The sequence below is a fragment of the Hylaeus volcanicus genome, chromosome 4 (genome assembly GCF_026283585.1).
Source record: "Hylaeus volcanicus isolate JK05 chromosome 4, UHH_iyHylVolc1.0_haploid, whole genome shotgun sequence".
In the NCBI taxonomy this organism is placed as follows: domain Eukaryota; kingdom Metazoa; phylum Arthropoda; class Insecta; order Hymenoptera; family Colletidae; genus Hylaeus; species Hylaeus volcanicus.
The window spans coordinates 25428696-25445484 of record NC_071979.1 but is presented as its reverse complement, the minus strand read 5'-3'; the positions used below and the strand labels follow the sequence as shown (position 1 = coordinate 25445484).

Genomic DNA, 16789 nt, shown 5'->3' with positions numbered 1-16789 from the left:
TTTATTTCTATTGCTGTATTAAATAAAGGTTTTGAAATAAAGGTATATGTATTATTTGAAATTGAACTAAAATTAAAAGTAATTGTAAATTTAAACATAAATTATTCCTATTTCGTTAAGAAAAAATAAGTAACAACAAAAATTTCAATTAATGATATATTTAAATAAAAATATGAATCATACATCTGGAAAATACAAATATATACAATATATTTTATATATTCAATAAGGTAATTATTATATATAGTAACATATTTAGGTATGATTTTTTATTTTATTAATTTTTTTTAAAGATTTAGTTTTATCTATTGCAATATTAGTTTCTACAATTTTTTGTACTATTGTATCTAATTTGTTTTTACTATAATTTTTTTTAGTAAGTTCCTCAGAATTAAAAGAAACAGCCTCTAAATTTGCTGTTATTGTATCTAATTTTTTTCTTTCTTTTTTCAGAAGTTTTGCCTTTTTCTTCTTTGATATTCTAGCATTAAGTTTGTCTGCCTCCTTTTTAAAATATGTATCAGAAGACTTTAAATATAGGAGTGAAGATGGTTCTGATTGTAATTCAGATTGGTACATATTAATGCCTTCATCTTCAGCAGAGTGTTGTATATTTAAATCTTCTTTATGTGTCTTTTTAAATTTCTTTCCCTGAGAGCAGTCCAGTATTAGGTCTGTAGGTGTATTAATTATGTCTTTATCCTTGTAATCTTGATCTATTTTCTTTTTCGATTTTTTTCTTACTTTTTTGTGGGTAGACTTATCATCAGATTCTTTTAGACAATGTTCATTTATTTGTTCTGGAGTCTCATTCATGATCATCTCTTTATCTAGTCTTTGACTTACAGGAAATGATACATCATCAAATTTCTTATCTCCTTGCTCTATTTTAACAGTTTGAATATCATCAGACATTACATAGTTTCTTTTCTTTTTTTTTCTTTTCAATTTTGAGATCTTACTAGCTCTGGTATCATCCGAAGAATTATTTTTATTTCTTTCATTATCATCACTTATATTGCATAAAATATTTAACTGATGGTTTAAGTCATTTATTCGTCTTTTGTTTTTCTTCTTTGTACTCTTTGACACCTTTGAAATACTTTGTTCTTCGGAAGGAAAACTAGAAGTAGGTGACACTGTATTTTCATTATTATCTATTACAAAATTATTCTTTTCAAATTTACTACTATGTTTTTGTAATTCATCTGACATATTTGTACGTATATTTGTGCCTAATAAATGTTCTTCTTGTTGTGCTATTCTTTTCAATTTTCCATTCAATGTTAGACCATGCCTAGCTCCTTTATGAGCAGTTCTACCCCCACATGCTTTAAATAATTCTTCATCTGTTAAAGAAATATGCGTTATATCCTTTTCAATTTTGTCTACTTCAAGTACATTTGAATTCTCTTCTTTTATTAAGTTGCCATCAAGAAGTGTTGAAGTTTTAAGAAAACTTTTATAGTCTCCAACATATTTACATTTCAAATCATTCTTAGAATTTTCACTGGTACTATCCTTTGAAGCAAATATAAGAACACCATGTGCTTGTGATTCCACTACAATATTATTAGCTGCATTATTAAAACCAATCTCCCACCATTCTTTCGAATGCTTATCTGTATGTCCTATTCCCACTGTATCAAATTTCAATTTTGGTTTCAATGCTTGTGTGATACCGCTTTCATTTTTACCTAAACCTTTACCTGTTTCAACGTAAAAGTAATATTTCCTTAAAAAGCAATAACATATATAGAAGCTTATAAAGTTGATGAATGCAATTTTTAAATTGTACACATTTATTCAAATTTCAATACATTGACATAACATGGTACAAAGGTTAAACACGTACTTCAAACAGATTGTGTACACCAAATATTTATACTATAGTAATATAATTTATATAGCAGTATGATGATTTTTTAATGACAATACCTTCTGTCCATCCATATTTCATAAGCTGAGATTTTGCAAAGTCAGTCATATTTAAATCTTTCGTCGCTATAATTTCATTTATAGCAACAAATACGTGGAATACGCTAAATTTGTCTGAAATACACTCTCAAATACTAATTCTTTGTAACAATGAATGTGAACAACCTAGACACGATAAACACGATACATTTTCCAGAAGCTGCATAAATGTGAATTCTCAAAATAATCGTGTGATGGCGTTGCGATAGAATTTCATATTCCAAAACGACTTTGTCCAGTTTTAACGACTAAGCATAATTCGAAAATATTTCGCAAATATGCTGAATAACGCTTCATTATGTTTAATTCAGTAACAATAAAATAAATTTGTTTAATATAATTGCTAATTAGCATCGATTTCACGACAAAAGCGTCTCAGTCGCCATTCGTGGAATGTGTCCAATTTAAAAATGATCTCCTGTATCGTCGACAATCTCATATCTTCGTCAGGTGCACAAAGAGACATAAAATGTGGACATAATATTCATAGCAACTTTAATTAATTATATAACTAATCGGTAGATAAGGTTTTCGTTTAATAACAGAGGACAATTTTTCTAATTCTTATCATTTGAAATTTTACATTGGTAATAGGAGGAATGTATTAGTCGTTACAGAATAGATGTTCACGACTTTACGTCGTTCAACAACTTGTCGATGATTTGACGTTCATGCGCCAACTGTTCGTGCACAATGTCTTTATGATATGCATCTTGTTAGTATCAAACGTTAACACGTACTACATTTGCTATGATAATTCCGCCTACCCCACCATTATACAGCGGAATTTATTCGGTGCGTGTTGTCGATATTGTCCGATGCCAGGGAAATGAACAATCCTGAACGGAGTGTGTTTGACATAAAAACACGTTTTTAGTGTAACGTCAACGATATCATCAAAATACAAAGTTACATCTGTAACGAAAAAAGGTTTGTGTGCTTTATTTCTTAATAAACACGCGAAATTTCTGATTACTGTTTTTTTTTTTTATCTGATAGAGGCATAAATATCACTGAACTTTTAACGTTGTGTAAGCAAAATATTGCAATAAACATTTTATTTTATGTCTCAGCTGCATTTTACTTAGATATTTAATGTCTATTCAAATAAATAGAATTAATGCCATTTCATAAAAATTAACACAGCTTGGGTTCTTAATAAAGTTTTTGTTACTTGATTGTATATTTTACTGTTTTACCAAATGTGATAATCAGGAGTTACAGAATGTAAAGTTACAAAGGTCCATGCATGTATGTGTTATATATGGACATTATATGTTAATGTGTATTGTTAGTGTTAATTATGATTTCTCAAATTAAACTTATTTTATTTGGATTGATACAGGTAAATTTTAATAATAAAAAAAAATGGCATTTCGTGAATTAGTGGAGGGTGACTGTGGAGGACCTAGTTCTCTGATTCATCTTACATCACATTTTGTACGTGATCATGGGTTCAAAGAAGAAGGAATACATCGCCCTTTTGGGCCTGTGGAGCCTTTTCAAGCTTCAGACTCAGATCAGTTAGTTAAACAATTTTTAGAAGAGAATCCTTCGTGTCCTCAGACATTTAGAATGGATAATTTATTACAAGAAATGCGTGAAATTGATCAAAACATTCATCCACCTATAGCAGCACCAGGAGTAGCTCAAGAATTAACTGGTTTAGATACAGCTTGGGCAAATCAGTATCTTGAATCAGGGCGCCACTTTAATGTAATCCTTGTTACATTATTACAACATATACATATATACACAGTATATAAATATTTCACAAATTTCATTTTCTTTTTCTTAATATAGGAACATCATACTGATGATATTTGGAATCCAGAAATTGAACAGAATCCAAACATTTTGATTCAACAAACGCACGAATTAGGTTTAGGACCAAAATGGGCAGAAGAATATATTGAGCATAGCATAGATGCTATACAAAATGATATCGAAAAGGAAGATACAACGCAAGCGATAGAAAATAATGATAATCCTAACTTTGCATATTCAAAGTTTATGAAATTTATGAAACAAGAAGGAGATATTCCAGTAGATAGTAATGAAGAATCACTGCCAGATTTTCATACCACGTCCGATGAGTGGACGGAACAATTTGAAAACAATAATGAAAAGTCTGAAGACAAAGCTTCTAGTAATAGTGATCAAGAGGGTGAAATTGTGGATAAGGTAGAAGAAGGAGAAATAGCTGTTGCTGGCAGATGGATAGATGAATTTCAAGAAGAAAATGTTTCTTCAGGTCTGTGTGTATGTTAATATTAATTTGATTTTTATGTCATTTTCAAGATATATTTTTAGCTAATAATTATCATTTTAGAGGCAGACAATTACGAATCTGAATTTTTACGACTTCAAAATGAATGGGATAAAATATCATCTTCCGAGGAAATACTCACAAAGCATCCATGGCTTTCGGAGTATGATACATTCTATGATCCATTCAAAGAATATGAATTTCACGAGGAAAATCCTATGAAGAATGTACCTAATGCACTAGAAGAAGGAAAAAAGAGATTAGAAGCTGGAGATTTACCAAGTGCAATACTTTGTTTTGAGGCAGCAGTGCAACAAAATGAAGATGATCCAGAAGCTTGGTTACTTCTTGGTAAAACTCAAGCTGAAAATGAACAAGATCCGTTAGCTATTTCCGCTTTAAAACGCTGCCTGACTCTTGATCCTACGAACAGTGCTGCTCTTATGGCCCTTGCAGTTTCGTATACAAATGAGTCTTATCAAAATCAAGCATGTTTAACTTTAAAAGAGTGGTTATTAAAAAATGAAAAATACAAGTATCTTTCAGTAAAGAAGACTAAAATTGATCAACATCCAAAATCCAGTGTATCATCCATTCTATTTGAGTAAGAAATTAATAGTTTTAATAACATATATAGAGAAATCATTCTTAATCATATTGTTATATTTTTTTCTGTTTAGTGATTTACACGAAGAAGTAAAAAATCTTTATATTCAAGCTGCACGAATGAATCCTCGGGAAGAAATAGATGCTGATGTGCAGTGTGGTTTGGGAGTACTTTTTAATTTGTCCAATGAATATGATAAAGCTTGCGATTGTTTCCAAGCAGCGTTACAAGTGCGACCTAATGTATGTATGAAATGAAGCTTTTCGTACTTTATTTAAAATGTTATAAATATATTCTTAAAAATATAATGTTTTGAGAAGGACTCCAGATTGTGGAACAGATTAGGTGCAACTTTGGCTAATGGTCAAAAATCAGAAGAAGCCATAAACGCATACCACCGTGCCTTAAAATTATCGCCCGGATTTATTAGAGCACGTTATAATCTGGGTATTTCTTGTGTTAATCTTGGTGCATATAAGTAAGCAAACTAATTTATAATAAATAATATTATAATTTCAAGAAGATTAATTCAATAAATTATTTCTTTCTTGTTATGAAATTATTTATTTTCTTGCAGAGAAGCAGGTGAACATCTCTTAACGGCTTTAAATCAACAAGCTGCCGGTCGCGGAACACAGGGTGAAAGCTTCTTGCCAAAAGCAATGTCAAATACCATTTGGTCAACGTTAAGACTCGTTGTTTCGTTGATGCACAAATACAATCTAAACGAAGCTATAGAAAGCAGGTACATCTTTATCAATACTTTCAACAAAAGTTCATTATACATGTAATATTATTTGTTATTTCAGAGACCTTACTAGGTTGAATAAGGAGTTTGAAATTATATGAAGGCATGCAAAACTGTTGAATCTATTTGTTAAAAAGTATACACCGTTTTTAGTTTTTAAGGTACCGTAAATACAATGCTTAACAAATATTTTTTAATAGTTCAAAAATGTATATATAAACAAATAACTAGACTCATGTTTTTACTCACTATTCATGTATAATTTCTTCACTACGAGAAGGAGTAATTTTAAAATATTAAATACCCGATTAAGATATATATTTTTAGAAGTTGTTTTGATTCAATATTTCTAACAGTTATACAGCTTCTTATTATTTCGTCTTATATAAATTGAAAATGGGTTATAAATTATATGTACATAAAATTGTTATGAAATCAATAAAGATGAATTAATCCCTGAGTAAAATAATTAACTTTTGGGTTTTTTAAAAGTAAGAATTAATACATTATATTATACATTGTAAAATGTAATCAGAAAAAAACGAATGGTCTCAACGCTCGAGTAATACACATTCTCGTATAAATGAAATAAATATTATAAAAACATGATTAAAATAAAAAAGACGTCATAGTACGAGTTACAGGTATATTATTTCTATTAAGATTTATAAATATCGTAGATCACTTCTAACAGAATTAGATAAATATTAGATTTATAACAAAGAGAAATTAGTCCTAAAGGCACATCAAAGTTACATATTTCGTAACATTCAAAGAGTGATGAAAATACTACATTATAGGATCAACGAAGTCAATAGAAAATAATCATCTTCACACTAAGTGTTTTCCTAAACACATGCCATCCCGCCCCTAGCGGTTAAAATATAAACAACTTTTAACAAATTTGTAGAAACGGTCAAAAATACACGATCACATTACAGAATTTCTTAATTCAATATATAAAGCAATCTATTATGTTAAACATTATATTTAACACCGTAAATCAGTGTTTCACAAAGTAGAGGGCGCTAAACAAAATTGTAAATGTGGAAAAATGTAAACTTATTAATCATTTCTTTCTATTAATGCACTGATCATTGGAAGTTAACGAATACAGAAGTATATTTTTGTTGTATTATTTTAAATGTGTATACACTTATGTCAACACAGAATTTTTTTAGGGAGCGCCTTTAAAAAACTTTGGAAACCACTGCTCTAAAGTTTTAAGTTGTATATACTGATTCTGTATAAATTTCTATGTATTAATTACGATTTCATTATTCCACTGGCTAAGGGAAAGATAACATACGTCTAGACATAATACAATATATCTATATAGAACATCTCAACAATTGATTATAGATGAATTAATTTTATCTACAGTATTTGTCTCCGATTTTTGACATTCTTTTGATAAAACTTTGTTCATAAAAAGTTTGTGCGTCATTGTAATTATTGTAACGAAAATTGAATACTTTAATTAATTTAATTAAAGAAATGTGCACTTTATAAGATCTATTTAAATGACTAGATATTTCTGTGATTACGAAATTGTGCATTCGACAATAATTATTTGCGATTTTATCATTACCTTCAATTAAAAGACACTCAGAAAAGTGAAATTGATATTCAAAAAATTGACGGCAATACAAATGTACTTTTTATAAAGAAATAGGCTGGTGGTTTGAAAGAACCATAGGTAATGCATCAACTATATTAAATGTCAAATAATTTTCATTAAGCATTAAATTGCGATTATTAAAAGTTCGCAAAAGTCGTATCACATGAAGAATTAATTATTGTTCTTAACAAATTCGTCTAAATATAATTTGTTCTGAATTTCTCCCCTCTATATAATTTGCATACAACACAGCTGGTTGTGTTGTATTCAAAATATACAGTTTTTCCTTAGGGGATGAAATGAATTGGACCTATACTATCGTCATATAACGATGCAATTAATTAGTTAAGACAGTTGCTCATAATTTTAGAGTTGTCAGAAGTTGCTGCCCAGTTTCCATTATTAAGGATTTAACGTGTTCCGCATGCATAATCTGTGTGCACATTTCAGTGCATTTTTGGAATGCTATGATGTCGTCTTTTGGAAGAACACAACGTAAACTGTCTAAGGACAGTACGTGTGGTAAGTAATTGAGAATTTCTGAAATATAAAAGACATGATCCAGTATACTCTAAGACTTTTATAAATGAATGCACTTCCTTCTTAAACAGATATTAAGATTTACCTTTCATAATTTGTGTATATAAACATTGCAAATCTTGCCGCGTATTCGACGTAGAAATCTTATTTTGTGTTAATTCGATTAAATATTTCCATTCAGATTCTTTAGTATAAACATCCTACAAGTGCAAAATAAATTTCATAAAATTCGATTGTAAAAATAACGAGATACGGTAAAAAATTATTCAGCAAAGTATACTGAAGAGTTGAAAAGTACCTTTGCATACTGCATAACAGCTTGAGGGCAGTTCTCCATGAGCATACTTGTCACTTCTTCCGTATTCTGAATGCATAACGTTTTTAAAGATAAACTGCCATCAATTTCCTGTGTTTCAAGAAATTGCTTCACTTCGAGCAAGCATTCATTTGGAACAAAATCGCAGGATAATAATAATTGTAATTTAAACAACTCTGCAGGTATAGTTTTCTCAGCATCAGTTTTTTCTATGTTACCTATATCCTTGAGATAATTTGCATTCAATATCTTTTGATAATCTTTAGCATATGGAGGCATTCTATCTAAATAATCAGGTCTAAACTTCGAGAATATGAAGTTCGTATAATTTTCGTCTATGTTTTCTTTATTCTCTATTTTGTACACTTTAGTTTGAGACAATTTACCTAGATACGATCGTACCAGAAGTTTGAATGCCTCGACTAAAGCAAAATCCGTGCGTATTTGATTTTTATTTATAACGGACGAATCTGTGATTAATTTTGTACTGACGTAATTATGAAGATACTTCTCGAGGAAAACTTGCAATGCCATTGCTGCATTGTGTCCATCCCGACCTACCCTAGAGGGTAGGTACTCCAAAAACACTTGTATAATTTGATGAAGAGATAAAACTCCATCATCCTCTACTATTTGTATCAAAATATCAGCAAAAGTCGAATTCTTTAAACGCATCAATGTCCCAGCGAAATCAGAGAACGTTGGGATCATTGGAGTTCTCTTTCTCATCGCTGTCATGTCGAATAACACGTCCCAATGTTCGACTACTACCTTTTTGATACATTGCGCCGAGACTGGTTCAAGTATTTTTTCTGCTTGTTCTTGTTTCTCAGCTTGGATGTACAAAAGAGCTAAAGCTAACTTAACTAACTCGTCAGTTTCGTATGATAGTAAAAGATGTATCAATTTTTCTGTGGTGTATTCTCGCAGCACAGGGCTACCGAAAATCAATATCAATAAGTCCCCTTTTTTTAGTTTACAGATCATTTCTACGATATTAAATCCTTGAAACAAAGCGTCTGCTTCCGAACCGCTTTTTAATGTCAAAAGTATATCCGTTAGAAACGTAACAAGTCCTGGTGCGTCTTGACTAGATTTTCTGGACAATACTTCCGAGAACTTCAGCCCTGACATCTTGTAATAGGGTATACAACGATCCCAATCAGATTCATATTCCGACCGAATATAATAATCCGCAAGTAATGCACATGATTGATTGTACAAGTTTTTCAATTTCAGTCCGTTTTCATTTGCTGCATCATCAGATTCATCAATGTCTGAGCAATTGTAAGCGGTGTCCTTCGCTAGACGTATCAAAGCATGGGCTTCTCCCAATAAATGTCTGTAAGTACTGGGGCTAGAAGATTTGTGACTTCTCGCTGCATTTAAAATGTCGTAATATAAGTTCTCCAGTTTAGGTAAAATTAAGGAATACAATGTCCACGAATTCTCGGCTTTAGCTAAGAGAAGTAAGTAGCTTTTGCTATGTAATAATTTCTGTATCCCCAGAAACGGTCGTAAACCGATTAAGCAAACAGGTTCAGAGACACTAGGACATGTTACTTGAAAATTATCTATATTGTTTGACGTTCTAGCGATGTGATGGGACAAACGTAATGTGTAAGATTCGAGACCAGCTTCCGTTAATGCGTGAAGAGCAGTGTTCTCCAATGCTACATGATTAACAGCCGCAGTAAATGGATAAGTAGTTAAACAGGTTGCATCTGTAGGATTTGTACTAGTAGCTAAGAAGTGATAAAGATATCCTTCTTGTAATGTACATAGGAAACAGCTTACACCTTGTAAGTACCTGTATTTGTCTGATCTAAGGATTGACTTTTTTAAACAAGAACTGTTGCATTCCTTCCTCATATATAATGGTTTCAGTAACAAGCAACTAAATAGCTCAGAATTTCCATCGAGTTTTGGATTATTATTAGTTGCCACTATTTTAAGAGATAATAAATTTTTTATTGTATAGTTTTCTGACCACCCTAAGTCAGGAGAATTTGTTTTAATTATGATTCTTATATCTGGTGGATTCAATATAAAAGGGCTTAAAGTATGCCCTGGTCCTGCTCTTTCTAAACTTATTGATGGAAAATTGATAGTCAATGGTTGTGAATTTCCGTCGATAACTTCTTGAGTAATTAATCTCTGCAATTCTTCCCTTTCATTGTGTACTAAACGATCCAGATCTATGATACCTTTATTGTTGTTAGATTTTATTTTGTTGAAGTCTCCTGTTTCTAATTTACACCATATATTCGTTTTGGAGTTTTTACGTCTGTTACTTTTGGATTTTGTGTTTACTCCAATAGTATCATTATTCGCTGATGCAACAAAATGAAGATCCTGAGTAGAACTTCTACGTTTTGAGTTTGATGTTTGCAACACTGTGCTATCCTCTTGATTTCCCATATTACTACTATTTTCTACAAGTGAGGAGTCAGTAGATATAGATGTTTTGTCAATGGAAGAAGAATTTGTAGAAGTTAGAGAACTAAGTTGATCGATATCTTCATACATTGAATTAGTCAAGCGAAAAACAGATAAATTTGATTTATCCATGACTGATATAAAGTCTTCAACAATTTCCATGCGTGTAGGAGAAAATGAGAATCCTAAAGACCATGGTCTTGCTTCAAAATCTATGAATTTCATCTTTGACACTTGTTGAGTTTCAACTTTGAATTCATGGAGAATAGCACTATTTCCTGAAGCTACTAGAAGATTACCAGTACTTTGACAGCAAGCAATTAATGTAGGCTGTATACTTAATGGCAATTCTATCATTTCTAAACTATTCAGTGGTCGATTTAAAGTTGGAGTAACACGTCCTGCTATTCTAGCACGCATAGGTTGATTTTGGTCTTTCACTAAAGCCCAGTTGACATAAATTCTAACAAAATTATTAGTTACTTTTCCAACCTGGTTATTAACACTTGCATCTCTACCATATTTTGATTCTAATGTCACAACATAGTCTCCTTTGGCACAATGTACCATTTGATTAATTGTATCAACTGTTGGGAATACAGTGTGTAATTTAATATCAGACAACATCAATTCCCACACTTCAACACAATGTGTTGAAAGTGCTAAAAGAAGCATTTCATGTCCAGATGCATTTGCTGTGCAGCTTGCAGTTGGTTCCTCAATTTGGGTGATGTTTTGCCCCAAAAAATTGTGCACAGTAATAACACGCACCATATTGAATTTTGTACTAAGAATTGTGTTTAGAAGGAAACCACTGTACCTGTAATTCAAACTATATGGACTACTGATGTAAACTGAATGTCAATAATACTATGATAGAAAAGATGTTTTTTAAGTACCTTTTAATAGATACTGGAATCGAATCACATCAAGATGAATGTATTGTTACAATTCGTCAGAGGTTATCTTATATCTTGTTATATATAATTATTAATATATGAGTTACTTGCGTAGAAATATAAAAAAACGATTAATTCGTTGTTTTTTGTTTAACCTTTTAATATCGAATAAAAGGAAATAGCTTACGTATCACTTTAAATTTCTTGAAGTGAAAAGAATCTAACTTAGCCGCCTAAAAATCTGTGTTAACGAACTCAATGACGCGTACTTTGATATTCTCGAGCACTTTTACACATGTAACAGCGGTTTCAGAGCAAATGATATTCAGAATGATCGGTACAGTGAATTACGGAAGAAGCATATCAGCCGTCGAAAAAGGATGCTTATGATGTATCGTACATAATTCTAAGCACTATTATCATTTAAAAACACTCTTAATATCACAAAGAAGAAGAAAGCAAATAATACGCTTGATTCATTTGACAAATTCATTTCTATGCGCATGTGCGTTTAATCAAATGTGCGACCTACCGTCCGTCGTTGATGTTTACTACTTATCCGATGTATTTTAAAAATGGCAGTAATACGAGGTGCTCCTAATATATATTTAGTGAACCTTCGCTAATATATTCTAATAATTGTATAACCGAAAAGATGTCACATAAACGTAACTCTGTAAATGGACATCTGTCGAGTTATTCTTATATAAAATTAAGAGGTGTACAATACTTAATCTAAAAAAAAATTACTGTGTTTCGTCTAAATTAAATAAAACACAACTCTTAATAATAAGCAAAAATTAATTTATATTAAAGAAAGCATTTGAAGAAAATTACTGTAGTAAAGGAAAGAAATGTATCAAATTATTGTACTTAAAATGTCATCCATTTATTGGATTTCTTAATTTGTATTATTTTATAAACAGTCATACATTTATAGGAAATATTCTACACGATACCTACTAATTTATAATCTTACATTATCTTAAAATGCTACACATTGTTGACATATAGAAAAAGTAGCAGTGATTGCTGCTTAAATATTAAATGAACATACACTTTCATTTATTTCATCAATAGCAGTAAAGTTATAACAAAATATCAATCAATCATTCAATTAGCACGCATAACAATTAAATATAAAATACATTGTTAAAACTCTATTATTTTGAAGAAATCACTTTCTCTATATGACATTTCAGAGTCTCCAATTGTCGCATAGTTTCTGAATCCAACCGAGGAATATTTGACATGCGTAGTCCATCTTTAGGTAATAACGAAATTATATTGCCATTTTTCAAAGGGACATTAACATTGGCAGTATCTTCATTAACAATTGCAGATACCAATAAAGGGCTACCCTGCATACTAAGAACCATTTCCCCTTGCCGTGGTCGCCTTAGTATGTTTAATGGTGTGTTGGGTTTCACTTTTGGCGTTACAAGTCCATATTCATTATTATTTCCAGGTTTTAAATTCATAGGAGTTTTAAATCTATCAATTTTCATTGATTCCTGAACACATTCCTTTCTATTCTTCCTTACAGTCTCTTGATTAACTTCACTAAGCTTCATCTTGCTGGTCCTAGAACTGCTACGTGTTTTTCTAGACGTGGTTTGTTTAGTATTCTTTTGAATTCTTGATCGGCGTGTAGTAGCCACTCCCTCGGTAACGTACCCATCGTCAGATGCAGTCGTGATTCTTTTCGTAGTCTTTCTTCCTTTTACCGTCGTTGAAGCTGGTATTGATATACACTTGTCTTCGGACGACGAAACTTGGTTGCAATTCTCTTTTTGATCGTCAACTTCGTAGTTAAATATCTCAGCGATGGTCATTTTTCGAATTTCTGTGGGAAGACTAGTCAGAGTGCAGTCAAAAAATGTTTCGAGACCTTTTATCGCCAATGTTGCTTCAGCTTCCATTTTCGTAATTCGCAGATGTGCTTGTCGTTCGAAATCTTCAATTAATAAATTACTCTCTTCCATATTCTGCTGTTCTTGTTTCAATTTCCGAACATTTTTCGTTCGCGGCATTTTTGATTACAGCGACGAATAACAAATCTAATCGGTTCGTTCGTTGATTTTTAATCTTGGCCACGTTATTCGATTCTTAAATCAATTATCCAAATTTATATATTTAAAAAACCTTGCTCGGTAGACTTTACATCAAAACGATGTTTCTAATGCCATTCATGCCATTTACCGACCGTTAAAAGTTTACAGCAGTTTTCAGTTGATGTCATTGATCACATGAATTATAGAATAGCAAAATGATAAAGAATAAAAGCGCCTTAAATGAACGCCCTGGCGTCATTGGCGGGAACTTTGAACAAGTGTTCAAAAACGCATTGAAATTGATGTATTTCCGTTATATCAAACAAGAGGTAAATGTCCGCGGTAAAATCATAGAAAACTGTCAGATCTAAACACGTTCGAAATTACATTATTAAATACTTTATTTGCATTGAAGTAAAATTATTATAAATATGTAAAATAAACTATTGGATAAATGATTCGAAAACGAAACAGTTTCGATAATATGAATTATTGATAATTAATTTTGAGTAGTCATATCGAATGCATGTATTCACACAATTCTCCCAAAATCAGCTCAATAGCACCGTTAAATAACAATTATCTATTAAAATTGAAAATGGATGCCAGTGGTGCATACGAAGATTTATTATCCGATTACAAACGAACAGAACAACAAGAAATGATGATAGCTGCTCCATTAGACTTATCGTTTAAAAAGGCAGCTACTATGGATGGTATGTTACCGCTAGAATAAAATAGATTACCATTTTTTTTTATCAATAAATAAAGTATTACTAATAAGTAATCATTTATTACAAAAGAATTGGCAGATAAACGTCCGCAATCGGTACGAACAGGTAAAATTCCGTTGCGAACCCCTACAGACCGTTTCGTAACATGTTCGTTTTGGTTAAGCAATAATGTATTAACCTCGATGGATGGATTCAAAAATCTTGTTTACAAACTTCTCGACGACCCTGCGTACCTTACCTGGATTGATCTTTCCTTTAACGAGATAGAAAGCATTGGAGATGATATTACGAATTTTCCGAACTTAAAAATTATTTATTTACACGGCAATAACATATCGAACATCAACGACGTAATCAAATTAAAAAAGTTGCAAAATCTGAAATCCTTAACGCTGCATGGCAATCCTATTGAAAACCTTCAATATTATAGAGGATATATCGTTCATATTCTCCCCCAATTGACGACGTTAGATTTTTCAGCAATCATCTCTGCTGATAAGAAAAAAGCACCACCCGCTGGATTTTATAAAATAATAAACACCAATACATGAATATAAAACTTTATTTTTCAAGTTGCCCTTTTAAGTAATGTTACTTGTAATATCTTTCTGAGAATGTACCATTTTTTTTTTTATCGAGGTACTTTGAGTTAAAACTCTTACAAATAATTAATTTCAAACCTATATTTATCATTTTTAAATTAACTCAAAGATATGTACCATACAGTAGAAATGAATTGTCCTATTTAAGTTGCATTTAATTAACAGAGGTGAAAAAGGCCTCGTATTATATTACAAAATTTAATACAACTGTTAATGCAATTGCAGTATTTCTCTGTTGTAATATGAAACAATTTTTATACATAGAGTTATTCAATGTCGTCTGTGTTTACTGCGATGTTTACTTGATTTTTCCGTATCTCTATCCCGAGATCGACTGCGCGATCTGTAACGACTGCGCGATGATTTATGACTGCCGGATCGCCGTCGTTGTGCTTTTTTCGGTTTTCGAGATCGTCCATGACTGTGACTACGTGATCTGCTTCTACTATGTTTCTTTCTCTTGGAATGCTTTGTTCCTTCACCCCTAGATGGTGAAGTACTTGGAGATTTTGAACGCCTAAATAAAAATACATAGGAATCAATTCTAATGAATCTGTGATAAAGTCTATTTTAGTTAACATTTTTTAACAATATAACACCTTGGCGATTTTGTTCTTTCGGGTGCTGCGTGTGTACCGCTACGGCTGATAAACCCCCCCCACGCATTATGATGTTTAGGCAGTGGCGGACTTGGTGTATGACTGTCAACATCTCCTCCCCTTGCTTTGGTTCTTGCTTCCTCGTACTGACGACGAAGCTCTTCTACACGTTTTTCTAACTGTTCTGGTTTTACGCGAGGTCGGAAATAAAGTCGTAATATACGACGACAGACATCTCTAATTGCAGATTCGTTAACTTTAAAGAGGGAAAACCAGGCAGGCGAAGTAGGTAATGGAAGTTGAAGCTGTCTAGCTCCTAAATAGACGCATGCACAGGCGACTGTTTCTGGTTGGTGTCTTAAAAATACGTCTGACCTTAACGAATCATTCATATAATTCCAACATTGTTGCATCAGAGCTCTATTCTTTTCATAACCTAATACTTGCAAGTACATAACAATAATTTTATGAGGATGTTTTACATGAACACAGAAACCTAATTCCTTCAGAACCCTCCTTTCAGATTTAATTACTTGGTTCTTTAGTGCTACATAATTTTGATCGAGTATCACTGGTTGTATTGGCCTGGAGTAAATTTAAAATAAATAAATGAATAATTATTTACACACGTATGCTTTTTAATTATAATACTACAAATATCAAACTGTACTCACTTTTGACTGGAGACTTGCTTTATATGATTGAAAACATTAATGACATCCCTGATGCGCCTTGGTGCCTCTTCAATTTTACTAGCTAAACAAACACAACCCATTGCAGTTGTTTCCATATTATGTCTAACTAACGATTTACTGTAATAAAATCGTTGAAATATTACTTGTCCTGTGGCCATTGCAACCTGCCAAAAGCAATAAAGGAACCAAAGATTATAGTGGTGTTTTGAGGTTATAACGTTTACAAACATTTCGTTTCTATTCAAAATAAATCACTAACCTGCGGCAACTTCAGCAAAATACCAGCTGTCTGTATCAGTTCACATCCTAATATTCGTAAATCTGTTTCAGTTTCCGCGTCTAATCCATCTAAATGTGACGGCGTTGTATTCAGCTTGTCCTCGGGTAAAAGACAATTCTGTAACGTTAATACAATCTTCCCGTATGACTTCGCATTTCCTGTGGTTGTATTTTTGGTCGGGGCTGTAGAATTTTCCTTTGTGATACTCATGTTTAATCGCACAGTTCAAACAAAGGTAAAAGTTTCGTTCGTTCAAGCATTTGTCGCACAAGCTAACCTTTCATTCACTTTCATTTTCTCGAACACCATACCTTGGATTTTTAACCACAAATTAATACTCCTATAAAGACGAAACTTCGGTGTGTTTCAAGTCTCAATTCTGAGTGTTTTGAATACGCATGCGTCTTCT

General features: G+C 31.8%; 6 protein-coding genes across 7 annotated transcripts; 2 read left to right on the top strand and 4 right to left on the bottom strand.

The window, feature by feature from the left end:
- Window positions 1-142: 142 nt before the first annotated feature.
- Window positions 143-2107, bottom strand: LOC128875921 (G patch domain-containing protein 4). The gene is made up of 2 exons (XM_054121948.1): window positions 1939-2107; window positions 143-1709 (listed from the first exon to the last, which is right to left on the bottom strand). The coding sequence occupies exons 1-2, from the start codon at window positions 1985-1987 to the stop codon at window positions 256-258; spliced, it is 1503 nt and encodes a 500-aa protein (XP_053977923.1). The 5' UTR covers window positions 1988-2107; the 3' UTR covers window positions 143-255.
- Window positions 2108-2480: 373 nt separating this feature from the next.
- Window positions 2481-5919, top strand: LOC128875920 (peroxisomal targeting signal 1 receptor). The gene is made up of 9 exons (XM_054121947.1): window positions 2481-2495; window positions 2586-2907; window positions 3323-3693; window positions 3781-4231; window positions 4310-4850; window positions 4927-5095; window positions 5174-5331; window positions 5431-5598; window positions 5663-5919. The coding sequence occupies exons 3-9, from the start codon at window positions 3346-3348 to the stop codon at window positions 5700-5702; spliced, it is 1875 nt and encodes a 624-aa protein (XP_053977922.1). The 5' UTR covers window positions 2481-2495; window positions 2586-2907; window positions 3323-3345; the 3' UTR covers window positions 5703-5919.
- A 314-nt stretch (window positions 5920-6233) lies between these two features.
- LOC128875919 (uncharacterized) lies at window positions 6234-12306 on the bottom strand. 2 transcript variants are annotated; one of them, XM_054121946.1, is made up of 4 exons: window positions 11417-12306; window positions 8061-11349; window positions 7848-7962; window positions 6234-7762 (listed from the first exon to the last, which is right to left on the bottom strand). In XM_054121946.1, the coding sequence occupies exons 2-4, from the start codon at window positions 11289-11291 to the stop codon at window positions 7581-7583; spliced, it is 3528 nt and encodes a 1175-aa protein (XP_053977921.1). In that variant the 5' UTR covers window positions 11292-11349; window positions 11417-12306; the 3' UTR covers window positions 6234-7580. The 2 variants fall into 2 exon arrangements, with proteins under 2 accessions (XP_053977921.1, XP_053977920.1); XM_054121945.1 differs by having other exon boundaries at window positions 8061-11337.
- A 153-nt stretch (window positions 12307-12459) lies between these two features.
- On the bottom strand, window positions 12460-13658 carry LOC128875923 (borealin). The gene has a single exon (XM_054121951.1). The coding sequence runs from the start codon at window positions 13447-13449 to the stop codon at window positions 12580-12582; it is 870 nt and encodes a 289-aa protein (XP_053977926.1). The 5' UTR covers window positions 13450-13658; the 3' UTR covers window positions 12460-12579.
- A 160-nt stretch (window positions 13659-13818) lies between these two features.
- LOC128876006 (leucine-rich repeat-containing protein 51-like) lies at window positions 13819-14755 on the top strand. The gene is made up of 2 exons (XM_054122085.1): window positions 13819-14186; window positions 14274-14755. The coding sequence occupies exons 1-2, from the start codon at window positions 13997-13999 to the stop codon at window positions 14753-14755; spliced, it is 672 nt and encodes a 223-aa protein (XP_053978060.1). The 5' UTR covers window positions 13819-13996.
- Window positions 14751-16741, bottom strand: LOC128876005 (cyclin-L1). Its single transcript, XM_054122084.1, has 4 exons — window positions 16360-16741; window positions 16080-16264; window positions 15406-15990; window positions 14751-15323 (listed from the first exon to the last, which is right to left on the bottom strand). Exons 1-4 carry the CDS (start codon window positions 16588-16590, stop codon window positions 15077-15079), a joined length of 1248 nt encoding a protein of 415 aa, XP_053978059.1. The 5' UTR covers window positions 16591-16741; the 3' UTR covers window positions 14751-15076.
- Window positions 16742-16789: the final 48 nt, after the last annotated feature.

Coding starts and splice junctions, on each gene's coding strand:
- LOC128875921 (XM_054121948.1), bottom strand. CDS start 1,987: ATGACTGACTTTGCAAAATCTCAGCTTATGAAATATGGATGGACAGAA. Junction 1,710..1,938: donor GAAATATGGATGGACAGAAG/GTATTGTCATTA, acceptor ACGTTGAAACAG/GTAAAGGTTTAGGTAAAAAT.
- LOC128875920 (XM_054121947.1), top strand. CDS start 3,346: ATGGCATTTCGTGAATTAGTGGAGGGTGACTGTGGAGGACCTAGTTCT. Junction 3,694..3,780: donor AATCAGGGCGCCACTTTAAT/GTAATCCTTGTT, acceptor TTCTTAATATAG/GAACATCATACTGATGATAT. Junction 4,851..4,926: donor GTATCATCCATTCTATTTGA/GTAAGAAATTAA, acceptor TTTTCTGTTTAG/TGATTTACACGAAGAAGTAA.
- LOC128875919 (XM_054121946.1), bottom strand. CDS start 11,291: ATGGTGCGTGTTATTACTGTGCACAATTTTTTGGGGCAAAACATCACC. Junction 7,963..8,060: donor CTGTTATGCAGTATGCAAAG/GTACTTTTCAAC, acceptor TTGCACTTGTAG/GATGTTTATACTAAAGAATC. Junction 7,763..7,847: donor ATATACACAAATTATGAAAG/GTAAATCTTAAT, acceptor TTTATATTTCAG/AAATTCTCAATTACTTACCA.
- LOC128875923 (XM_054121951.1), bottom strand. CDS start 13,449: ATGCCGCGAACGAAAAATGTTCGGAAATTGAAACAAGAACAGCAGAAT.
- LOC128876006 (XM_054122085.1), top strand. CDS start 13,997: ATGTATTCACACAATTCTCCCAAAATCAGCTCAATAGCACCGTTAAAT. Junction 14,187..14,273: donor AAAGGCAGCTACTATGGATG/GTATGTTACCGC, acceptor TTATTACAAAAG/AATTGGCAGATAAACGTCCG.
- LOC128876005 (XM_054122084.1), bottom strand. CDS start 16,590: ATGAGTATCACAAAGGAAAATTCTACAGCCCCGACCAAAAATACAACC. Junction 16,265..16,359: donor TTTTGCTGAAGTTGCCGCAG/GTTAGTGATTTA, acceptor TGCTTTTGGCAG/GTTGCAATGGCCACAGGACA. Junction 15,991..16,079: donor AAGCAAGTCTCCAGTCAAAA/GTGAGTACAGTT, acceptor AATTTACTCCAG/GCCAATACAACCAGTGATAC.